General features: G+C 40.7%; 1 protein-coding gene across 2 annotated transcripts in view; it reads left to right on the top strand.

Annotated features, from left to right (window-relative positions):
• The window catches only part of LOC136842606 (small integral membrane protein 15-like), a 125,834-nt gene that overhangs the window by 37,485 nt on the left and 76,291 nt on the right, over positions 1-12,058 (top strand). For both annotated transcript variants that reach the window (XM_067110192.1, XM_067110191.1), the window contains exon 2: positions 10,576-10,664. In XM_067110192.1, the coding sequence (XP_066966293.1) occupies positions 10,582-10,664 (83 nt within the window). In that variant the 5' untranslated portion in view covers positions 10,576-10,581. The remainder of the gene's footprint in view (positions 1-10,575; positions 10,665-12,058) is intronic.

Consider the following 12,058-nt stretch of genomic DNA (forward strand, 5'->3'; position numbering starts at 1 on the left):
GGTAATCTCTGGTGCTCGGTGAAGAACCCCTCTAGACTCCTATCAAAGAACGCCATTTCTTTTTTCTTGGGTTATCTCATTGTTGAGACATACTCGCAATTAGCAGAGACTGACATATCGCTATTGAAAGTTAAAGCTCACAAGGCAAGAGCAGTTGCTACTTTGGTAGGGTTCAAACACAGAGCGATGCTCAGCTCGGTTTTCCTTCTCAAAGGCCTTGACATTTCTTCCAATCAGGATATTTCAGACCTGATTAAGTCGTTCAGTACCACCAGATCTAGAAAGGAGGAGAATTTCCGTAGGAATCTAGGTGTGGTACTTCAGGCAGTCCTCGGTTATCGGTGGGGGTTCCGTTCTGGGGGTGTGATGATAACTGAAAATCGCCACTAACCGAAAATCGGCGATTTTCGGGGCTTATCAGCGCCGAAAAGCGCTGATTTTCGGTTATCGGTGCCTCTGTTAGGTATGTATCAGCACCAATATCCAATTATCAGCGCCAGTAAGAGGAAATCGGCGATTTTTGGCGCCGAAAATTGCCGATTTTCGTCGCTAGAAAGCGCCGTAAAACCAGATCGCCATTAACCGAGCCCACCGTTAACAGGGGACTGCCTGTACTTGAGTGGTTATCAATTGAGTGCTTTGAACCTATGTGTTCTTCCTCACTGAGGGATTTAACTAAGAAAACTATTTTTCTCATGGCGCTGACCACTGGGAAGAGAGTAAGTGAGCTTCAAGTGATCGACAGGAGGATCGGTTTTTCAAATGGAGACGTAGTCTGTTTCTTCTTATTAAGTTTTTTGGTGAAGAACGAGAACCCTTCACACCCTTGGCCTTGTTCTTTCACCATTAACCCTTAAACGCCGAGCCTCTATTTACAAAAGTGTCTGTCGTATGCCGGCGGCGTTCGAGAGTAAGCGCCGAAGCGGAAAAAAAGTTTTTTTAAAAAAATCACAGCACGCTTAGTTTTTAAGATTAAGAGTTCATTTTGGCTCCTTTTTTTGTCATTGCCTGAAGTTTAGTATGCAACCATCAGAAATGAAAAAAATATGATTATCATATATAAATATTGAAATATATGACAGCAAAAAAAATATTTCATATATAATTGTATACAAATAACGCTGTGAGCAAACGGTTAAAGCTAACGAGTTATTTTTTTTCTTTGTATTGTACACTAAATTGCGATGACTTTGGTATATAACAAATTGTAAACGATCAAAGCAAACAGAGAAAATATTATCACAAAATGATGCATGAATTTAACGCCTTGAGGTCCGTAAAAAAGTTTTTTTAAATTCACCATAAATCGAAATATTGTGCTAGAGACTTCCCGTTTGTTGCAAAATGAAGGTAATTGATTGAATATTACTAGACTTTAAGTGTTTTAGCTTTTAATTGCAGTTTTCGACCATTTCGGTCGAGTTAAAGTTGACCGAAGGTAGAATTTTTTCTATTTATTGTGATTTATATGAAAACATTTCAAAGCTGATAAAAGCTACATCCATGAGTTATTTTTTGTTGTATTTTACATGAAATTGCGCACATTTTCACATATAAAACTTTATGTAACGACTAATATAAAACGTTGCAAACATTACGACAAAGTGAATTAAGTGACAAAGAATTTCTGAGATGTTTTGAGTTGAGTTTGTTTGGACGTAATGAAAAAGTTTTTTTAAATTCACCATAAATTGAAATATTGTGCTAGAGACTTCCAATTTGTTGCAAAATGAAGGTAAATGATTGAATATTACTAGAATGTAAGAGTTTTAGCTTACAATTGCATTTTTCAAGACCATTTGGTCGAAAGTTAAAGTTGACCTAAGGTTGAAATTTTGGCACTTATCGTGATTTATGTGAAAATATTTCAAAACTGATAAAAGCTACAACCATGAGTTATTTATTGTTGTATTCTACATGAAATTGCGCACATTTTCATATGTAAAACTTTATGTAACGACTAATATAAAACGGTACAAACATTACGACAAAGTGACGAAAGAATTTCTGAGATGTTCGGCCGAGTTACCGCGTGCGGACGTAAGGAAAATTTTTTTATTTTTTAAATTCACCATAAATCTAAATATTGTGCTAGAGACTTCCAATTTGTTGCAAAATGAAGGTAAATGATTGAATATTACTAGAATGATAGAGTTTTAGCTTACAGTTGCGTTTTTCGACCATTTCGGTCGAGTTGAAGTTGACCGAAGGTTGAAATTTTGGCACTTATCGTGATTTATATGAAAATATTTCAAAACTGATAAAAGCTACAACCATGAGTTATTTTCTGTTGTATTCTACATGAAATTGTGCACATTTTCATATATAAAACTTTATGTAACGACTAATATAAAACGGTGCAAACATTACGAGAAAGTGACGAAAGAATTTCTGAGATGTTCGGCCGAGTTACCGCGCGCGGATGTAAGGGAAAAGTTTTTTTCAAAAATTTACCATAAATCAAAATATTGTGCTAGAGACTTCCAGTTTGTTGCAAAATGAAGATACATGATTGAATATTACCAGAATGTAAGAGTTTTAGCTTACAATTGCGTTTTTCGACCATTTCGGTTAAGTCAGAGTTGACCGAAGGTTGAAATTTTGGCACTTATTGTGATTTATATGAAAATATTTCCAAACTGATAAAAGCTACAACCATGGGTTGTTTTTTATTGTATTTTACACGAAATTGCGCACATTTTTATATATAAAACTTTATGTAACAGGTAATATAAAACAGTGCAAAAATTACGACTAAATGATGAAAGAATTTCTGAAATTTTCGGCCGAGTTACCGCGCGGACATAAGGAAAAAGTTTTTTTCAAAAATTCACCATAAATCGAAGTATTGTGCTAGAGACTTCCAATTTGTTGCAAAATGAAGGTAAATGATTGAATATTACTAGAATGTAAGAGTTTTAGCTTACAATTGCATTTTTCGACCATTTCGGTCGAGTCAAAGTTGACCGAAGGTTGAAATTTTTTGTAGGCGACGTATGGTACGTCCACTCGTCACCCGACAGACAATTTTAGTCGACTTACGATACGTCCAGTCGGCATTTAAGGGTTAAGAGCCTATCTGATATTTTTATATATGTAACTTACCCAGTAATTACTTTGCTAAGAGTTTCTACTCGAACGGCAGTTAGAATTCTGAATTCGCGGTAGCAATTCCTTCGTCTGTATAGGTGACCATGCCCCACCCACTTTCAGGTACGAAAGAGGAACAACACTGCCAACACGACAATTTGTTTCTGCCATTTGTAGCGTCAAGACCTGGTGTTGTTACAGACAGTTCAGAGTTTTGGAATTCGTATTGGCATTGAATTTTCTTCTTTGGTGAAGTATTTGTAGCCTTTTCGGCATTTTTTCATTTGACTTTTCACGGATTTGATTTTTTTGACTAGTTAGGATATGTCTGACACTAGTAGTTCTAGTTTCCGGTATTGCAGTAAGGGCTGCAATACTCGGATGACAAAAGTGACTTACGACTCTCACACCCTTTGTTCCGGTTGCAAAGGTCAGGTTTGTTCAATAGATTTGACTTGTGACGAATGCAGAGATTGGGGGAACAGAAATGGAAGACCTTAAATTCTCATTTAGCGAAGCTAGAAAGAGATAGGAAGAGGAAAGCTGCCGCTAAAGCTAGCGGAAAAGTAGCTAGTCAGGCTTCAACTCCCAGATCAGATAAGGCTGACATATCTATTTGTTCTCCAGCTGTTAATCCTTCCCCACCTGCATCAATTAATTTTCCAAAACAACCTACTCCTTCTCCCGGCTCCATCACTTCCGAACCCGATCACTTTGCCAGCCTTGAAAATGAATTCGAGAAACGCTTAAATCTTGTGGTAAGTACAGTGGCCCAGTTAGGGGCATCAATGCGTGTCCTGATGGACAAATTTGAGAATAGTGCAAAAGGTGAAGTGTCAGTGGAGGAGGTGGCTGTTCGTCCCGCTGATTCTCCTAGGCGCAGGTCCCTGCCATACTCCCCGCTACCTGGGAGGAGGCATACTGGTAGCCCAAGGGAGGTCAGTGGGGTCTGCCCACGAGCAGTCGTCCCCTCAGTCCAGCCTGTTGCATCCCAGGTTGCGACTAGAGACAGCCGCTGGAAAGGCGTCTCGGAAGTTCATCGGCTTCTAGTTCTGAGGAGTTGTCACCTCGCAAGAGCCGTCTTCGTAGTTTTCCTGATGAATCTTGCCCGCTGAAGAGACGATTCTCGGGCAAGGATCAGTCCCAGCATCTCCCTTGCAAGAGGTTGAGGGAGCCCTCTTTTAGTCCTCGGTTGTCTTTCAGCAAGTGGGACACTACAGAACGTTTCTCCTCTCCTCTGCGACAGGAAAGAGGTTCTAGCCTGATTCTCCTCTCGGGCGGACAGCGTCAATCTTCTAATAAGCGCCCTGTCCTCTCGGCTCGCTTAGTATCGACGGAATGTCCTGTGGAGCGCCCGGAAGCAGACAAGCGCCCTGTTGCAGTCAGGCGCCCTGATGCGGCCAAGCGCCCCGACGAGGCCAAGCGCCCCGATGCTCAGCGCCCTGATCCGGCGAAGCGCCCTGATGCTTTCAGGCGCCCTGAGGTGGCCGGACTTTCCCTTTCGTCGGAGCGCCCCGAAGCTGCTGATCTTCCCATAGCACTCGAAACCCCTCAAGTCTCCAAGCGCCCTGCAACTTCTGATCAGCCTTCCCCTGCTTTGGACCCCTCCCTGGAACCATTGCAGCGCAAGTTGGATAACATCCTTAACCTTTTGCAGAAGCCTACAACTCAGGCTGACCCTGATTTAGTGGCAGTGACTTCTCCAGTCTCTTCGGCGGATGAAGAAGAGGAGCAGGAGACATCTTCGATGCCATATGTGTCTCTCCTCAAGTGCCTTCTTCAGCATTTCCCGGGATTTTACTCTCCAAGTTCTCCGTCCTCTCCAGGTTCATCTTATTTGATGACCTCTCAGACTGTGGATTCATCGCGACTACCCAAAGTGGTTCTCTCCAAATCTTCAAAGAAAGCTCTTCGACTAGTGGAGGACTGGCTTTCCAAGAAGAGGGTTCAAGGGAGAGCTTGTTTTAGCATTCCCCCCTCTCGCCTCTCATGTATGAGGTATTTGTCGTATGCAGCGGGAGAAGCTCCTTCCCTGGGAGTGGCTGCCTCCTCCCAGGGGGACTTCTCTTCGCTCATTGACTCAGCACGGAGGTCGGCACTCGCGTTGGCAAAAACCATCTTCTCGGCACAGGAGATAGATCATCTTTTGAAAAGTATTTTTAAGGCCTTTGAAGTGTTGAGTTTTCTTGACTGGTGTTTAGGAGCTCTTGCCAAGAAAATTCAAGAACCAGCTCTTGGGTGCAATGAACTCACAGACCTGGGTAATTTTCTGTCTTGCGCAGATTAAGCCGTTAGAGATGGCTCTCATGAATTAGCTGCACTGTACGCCATGGGCGTCTTAAAGAAGCGTGAACTTTGGGTCTCATTCACTTTGAAGGGTGCCACTGCCTCACAGAAATCGGCTCTACTGTTTTCTCCTCTGGACAAACAGCATTTGTTTCCTCAGTCCACCATAAATGAAATTGCAGCGAGCCTGCACCAAAAGTCAACGCAGGATTTGTTGACTCAGTCGACGAAGCGCCAGAAGGGTCGTCCTGCATTCCCGACTAAACCATCATCTCCACTCGAACGACCTAGGACATTTCTTGGAGGTATTCAGAGAGCGTGCCCCAGGGCTCGAGGATCTGTTAGATTTGCTCCCCGAGCAATCAAAAGATCTTCAGCAAGATCATCCTCTCGCAAGTGAGGATTTGGTCCTTCATGCTCCAGTAGGGGCCAAGCTTCGTCTCTTTTGGGAGAGATGGAGCAAAAGAGGAGCGGATCGGTGGGTAGTAAAAGTTCTAAAGGAGGGATACTCTATCCCCTTCAAGGAGAATACGCCATTGACCGACACTCCCGTCGTATTGACAGCCTACTCCATAGCCTCAGAGAAGTATTCAGCTTTGTCGAAGGAAATGTCATCCCTTCTAAACAAAAAGGGGCTATAGAAATAGTGAGAAAAGTACACACGAAAAGATTTTACAATCGCCTTTTTGTAGTTCCCAAAGCTTCAGGAGGTTGGAGACCGGTGCTCGACGTAAGTGCCTTGAACGTCTTCGTAGAGAAAACGAAATTCAACATGGCAACCATCCACTCAGTTCTGTCGTCCATCCATCAGGGGGATTGGATGGTTTCACCGGACATGTAGGACTCTTACTTCCATATTCCGATTCATCCGGATTCGAGGAAATTCCTTCGTTTCATTTTCGAGGACCAGATATTTCAATTTCGAGCACTTTGCTTCGGTCTCTCTACGACCCCTCAAGTATTCACGCGAGTGTTGGCTCCTTTGGTGGGTTGGCTACGTTTAGCGGGAGTGAGTATCCTGTTGTACCTGGACGATTGGCTAATTTGTTCACCCATGAAGATACAATGCATGAAGGACTTAAAGAAAACTCTTCTCTTGACTCAGGATTTAGGACTATCAATCAACTTCGGGAAGTCACAAATGATCCCCTCTCAGAAGACTCTTTATTTGGGAGTTCTGATAGACTCTGAGTTTTCGGGCTTTTCCGTCGCATGAGAGAGTAGAAGACTGTCTGAGGAAAGTAAACCTCTTCCTCTCGCTTCGTTCATGCTCCGCCACCCAGTGGATGAGTCTTTTGGGGACTTTAGCTTCTCTAGAACAATTCGTGAAACTAGGAACAATTCGTGAGACTAGGAAGACTGCACATGAGGCCTCTCGAGTTCTATTTAAGGGCATGCTGGGATCGAAAAGTTCATCAGGACTGCCACGTCTTTCCGATAACCCCAGAGATAAAGGAGGATCTGCGGTGGTGGAGGTTCACAGACAGACTTTCAGAAGGGAAGTCACTCGCTCCAGTGAGCTCCGACCTAGACTTCTTTTCCGACGCGTCGGATGTAGGTTGGGGATTGCTTCTGGGGAACCTAGAAGCCTCTGGGAAGTGGTTGTTGGAAGATAAAAGATTACATATCAACGTGAGAGAGTTGAAGGCTATATATCTAGGTCTGCAACACTTTGCAATGCAGGTACAGAACAAGATTGTAGCGGTACACGCGGACAATACCATGGCCCTGGTGTACATCAAACATCAGGGAGGAACACACTCCTTTTCTCTCTGCGAAGTAGCGAGAAATCTGCTATTTTGGGCGGATCAGAACCAGACACGATTAGTCACCCTGTTCATACAAGGTAAGTGCAATGTCCTGGCGGATGAGCCGAGTCGTCGCAAGCAAATTCTACCCACGGAGTGGACGTTAGATCTTCGAGTGTATGCCAGCCTTTGGAAACTTTGGGGTCAACCGAGCATAGACCTATTTGCAGCTTCCAGGAATTACCATAGTGGTTCCCGGACCTGATCAGTCTACTCGTAGATTTTCCGAGGCTCCTTCCCGAAATTCCAAGTCTGCTCAGACAGCCCCATGTCAGGAGGTTTCATCAAGGACTATCCTCTCTGCCCATGTAGGGCTTAAAGGAAACAAAGAGGCTAATAAAGCAGCTAAAGAAGCAGTCCACATGACAAGAGGAAATGTAAATATCCCTATTAGTGATTATATAAGATATATATAAAAACAATCATTGTAAATAAATGGCAAAATATACGGAATTAGGAGCTTGTAAGTAATAAATTAAAACAGTTAAAGTCCTGTGTTAGAAAATGGAGTTCATCATATCAAAGAGAGAGAGACATAAGTAATTCTGATGCGTCTTCGAATAGGCCATACGCATTTGACACATGGACACTTAATGAACAGTCCACATTGCCCTCCTCCCAAATGCTCAGAGTGCAAAGTGTTGATAACAGTCAAACATGTATTGTGTGAATGTCCAAAATATAAACAACGACAATTATCAACTTTTGGGAATAAATTGATGAAGGAAATTTTGTTAGAATCATCTATATTTTCACTCATTCCAATTTTAACTTTCATGAAGAACTGTAATTTAATAGATAAAGTATAAAAATAGATAAGTAAATAATGAAAATACCAAAGCCCATAGAGCATTTAATGAATTTTTTAAAAATTAAAAAATATGAGTACTTGTTCCGAATTTTATTTATTTTTTTTATGTATGGAAACGAGCAAATGTATTTAATGTGTGCATGTATTCCAGTGTAAAAGCATATGCCATGTACAGTTTATTTCTTTTAAATTTCATTTTCATTCATTCACCACCACACAAATGACCTATTTGGTCCCAGTTCTTGGCCTATGGCCTAGACCTGGTATTTCATACTAATGCTTCGGGCCAGCTGTATGTGAGCTGAGAGTCAGCTCAGTGGTCTGGTTAAACTATTTTAATACAGGCAGTCCCTGGTTGATGGGCGGGCTCGGTTAACGGCGATCCAGCTTTATGGCACTTGTCTAGTGATGAAAATCGGTAATTTTCAGCGCCGAAAAGCGCCGATTTCCCCTTATCGGAGCCGACAATTGGGTATTAGCGCCAATAAATACGTAACAGAGGTGCCGATAACCGAAAATTGGCGCTTTTCGGCGCCAATAAGCTCTGAAAATCGCCGAAAAAGCGCCATAAATCACCGATATTCGGTTAGCAGCAATTTTCAGTTATCATCACCCTCAGAACGGAACCCCCGCCGATAACTGGGGAATGCCTGTAATAATAATATGACTCCCAAAAACCAGCTCATGAACAATTTAAGATATGAATGGCTGTCCAGACTGTAACTTGTTTGTAAGTAGGGTGGTGACTCTATATATGCGTACAGTATTGAAATTTAAAAATATTTATAGTTTAATTTATTCCTATATAGAAACTGACCAATATATGGCCAAAACATTCTTCCGTACTTTCATTTATTGTTCTCACGGTAATTTCATAGGTTTCAGTTTAGTATACAGGCCACTGGTTAGTTAATCATAGTTGTCTTCATTTTACTGCTTTCCAAACTGTCATGCGGTACTTAACTTTCTACTGTAGTACTTCTTAGATGTGTCTTATCACTACTATTCAGTTCAATTTGATATCTCACAATATCAGATTGGAATTCTTCAGTCTCTTGAATAAATTCAGATATCTCATTTACATTAAGTAATGATTCCTGTTTGGTATGTATCCTATCCAATTCATCGTTTTCTACTTTATCGGAGCATTCTTCCTCTTTGATAGGAAAAATTCATAAACTAAATGGTGGATGTAGTTCATCTGACTAAAGTTCTTTACATGAAGGGGCCAACTCAGCCACCCCTGTCACCTGGACTGGAAGGCAAAGTGGAGTTTCTCCCTACCTGTTTGTAGTTAACTACCTTGTCATTAAGTGTGAATAGCTGTTTCCACCCCATGCTCGAAGCTAAATACCTTTAAAGAATTTCAGGTTTGTATGTCAGGAAGCAACCCACATGACAAGATCAAATGTGAATATCCCTGTTACTGATTATGTAACACACATAAAAGTGGGTATCATAAATAAATGGCAATATATATGGAATGAAGAACCTGAAAATAATAAATTGAAACAAATAAAACCTAATGTTAAAAAATGGAATTCATCATATCAGAGAGAGAGACATGCACAAGTAATTCTAACCTGTCTCAGAATAGGCCATACTCGTCTGACACGTGGACACTTAAAGAGCAGCCCACGTGGCCCAGCTCCCGAGTGCTCAGAGTTCAAGGTGATAATAACAGTCAGACGTGTTATACGAGTGTCCAGAGTATGACCAACAGCGACTGTCAACTTTTGGAAATAAATCAATGGATAAAATTTTGTCAGAATCTTTTACATTTTCATTCGTTCTGATTTTGACATTCATGAGGAACTGTGATTTAATTACTAAAATGTAAAAATAAGTAAATGATAAAAGCACAAAAACCCTTATAGCTTTTGTCGAATTTAAAAAAAAAAGCAAAATTTTAAAATATTACCGAACTTATATTCTGAATTTTAATATACCTTTTTAGTGTGTATGTAAGGAAGCGTGAGTAAATGTATTTATTGTATATATGTGTTCCAGTATGAGAACATGTGCCAATGTGCAGTTTTTAATTTCATTTGAATTTGTTCATCACTGTACTGAATGACCTATTGGGTCCTAGTGCTTGGTCTCAGGCTTAGACGCGGTATTTTAATCTAATCCTTTGGGCCAGCCATATGAGAGCTGAAAGTCAGCTCAGTGGTCTGGTTAAACTACAGTACTTTAATAATAATGTATGTCAGGAAAAATAAAAAATATCTTTAAAAATGTGCTCTTTTTTGTGAGTATTTGTATCTACTGTATATGTAAGAATGCCATGTGTGGAATAAGCATAATTTCCTGATATTTTTAAAATAGTTTTTACCAACTGCAGAATGCAGCTGAAGAGCTTCCTATGAATTATTGTAATGTGTGTGAAAACAGAATTGAATGTGTCAGATGGCAGGTAACAAATTTAATTCATCTTTTCTATAGTCATATTAGCTGAACTAGACATCAGAATTTGCATTTATAATTCAGGGTATGCCTGAGCGGCATTCTGTAGTGCTGTACAGTATAATTTAGTGATGTTGATTTTCCACAGTCATTAGAAAAGTGTACTTTTTGCAGGCCAAAATGGAAAATGAAAGCCCTATCAAAACGCCTATTGATGAAGTGGAAGGTGGATGGTTACATCAGCTAGTGGTTTATGCAGCAAGGTATGTAGATTTGGATTTTATAGGAAAAGAATATCAATATGTTTATTCTCCTAATTCCAGATACAGTATTATACTGTATACAGTACATTGCAGTACCTATACAGTACCTATAAGTTTATGCGAATGTAAATTTCATCCTGAACTGTTTTACGTTTGTGGCCAAGTCTCAGTAATAACAGCTTTGGAATTAACAAACGAATTGTATTAAAGGCTTTTCAAAAGCGTTTGAACATTTTAAAGGTCTAATGTAAATCAGGTCTTGCCAACAAATGAAATGAATGAAGGACGTTTGAGTTCCCCCAAAATTTTGTCTCAGTGTGTCAGTCAGTATCAGATGGAAAAGCATTTAGGTTTTGAAAAGGGTCTTTATGTCCTCAAGAATTGTTAGAGCCAACAGGGAGTAACATACTGTAGTGCTGATCTGTTTGTCATCCTTTTTCCACAGCAGGTAAATGGAAATTAAAAAAAAAAGTTTGTTCCTACACAAATACAAACCTTCATTTTTTACACAGGGATTAAGCTTGCACACATGAGCTGGAATGAACATTCAAACTTACTGACAAGGTAGTTAACTGCTAACAGGCAGGGGGAAAACTCCATCCACCTGTCAACCTGCACCCCACTTTCCAGCTGCTGTTGAGTTCAGATGTCTCTCCTGACTCTCTGCCCTGCAGTTTGAATTTTTCATGAATAAACTTGAGTACTGTATTCCTTTTCCTTCTTTGGTTGTTTATTGTTTTTGTATTATTGCACTACAAACCCATTGATCTCATAAGCATGCTAGCAAGGAATTGGGGTAGGCTTTTCCTGCTGGGATGGATACTAGTTTTTGTTGGAAATTTAGCAGCTTCTGGTAGAGTTTCAACAGCTGTCTTTTTCTGATTTTTATTACTAGTAGATATACCACTCAGGTATATAAGACTGAGTCACTTGGAAGGACTGCAAGAATTTGGTTTGTCTTAAATAAGGTAATCCTCTTATCGTGGCCTTTCTTTTTATTCTGCTAGAGGAAGTAGGCTATGCAGCTTTCTTCCTCTTGTAGTTTTTACTTAGTCTTTGTTGCTAGACTCAACCAGTCCTGCATTTGGAACGAATATCAATGGAAGGGGAAGGATAGGGAGACGTTCTCCTTCCCTTCACCTTTGTCGTTGTCTTCTGTTTCCTCACTCCTACTCCTTAACTGTGATTGCGAGTTTGGAGTGGGAGAGTCTACCTTGTGTTTTGAAGTCTTTTTAGGCTTCTTTCAGTGTGCCCTTCCCCTTTGGGAATGTATGGGAGGCTTGGTCACCAACGGCGAGAGTTTTTTCTTGAGTAGGGGTAGCACTCAAGCTTTTCTGTCTTATCTCTGTAAACTTTCGAGTCTACACAAAGTAGAGTTCCTTTTCTTACCACAA

The sequence above is a fragment of the Macrobrachium rosenbergii genome, chromosome 10 (assembly GCF_040412425.1).
Source record: "Macrobrachium rosenbergii isolate ZJJX-2024 chromosome 10, ASM4041242v1, whole genome shotgun sequence".
Lineage (NCBI taxonomy): Eukaryota > Metazoa > Arthropoda > Malacostraca > Decapoda > Palaemonidae > Macrobrachium > Macrobrachium rosenbergii.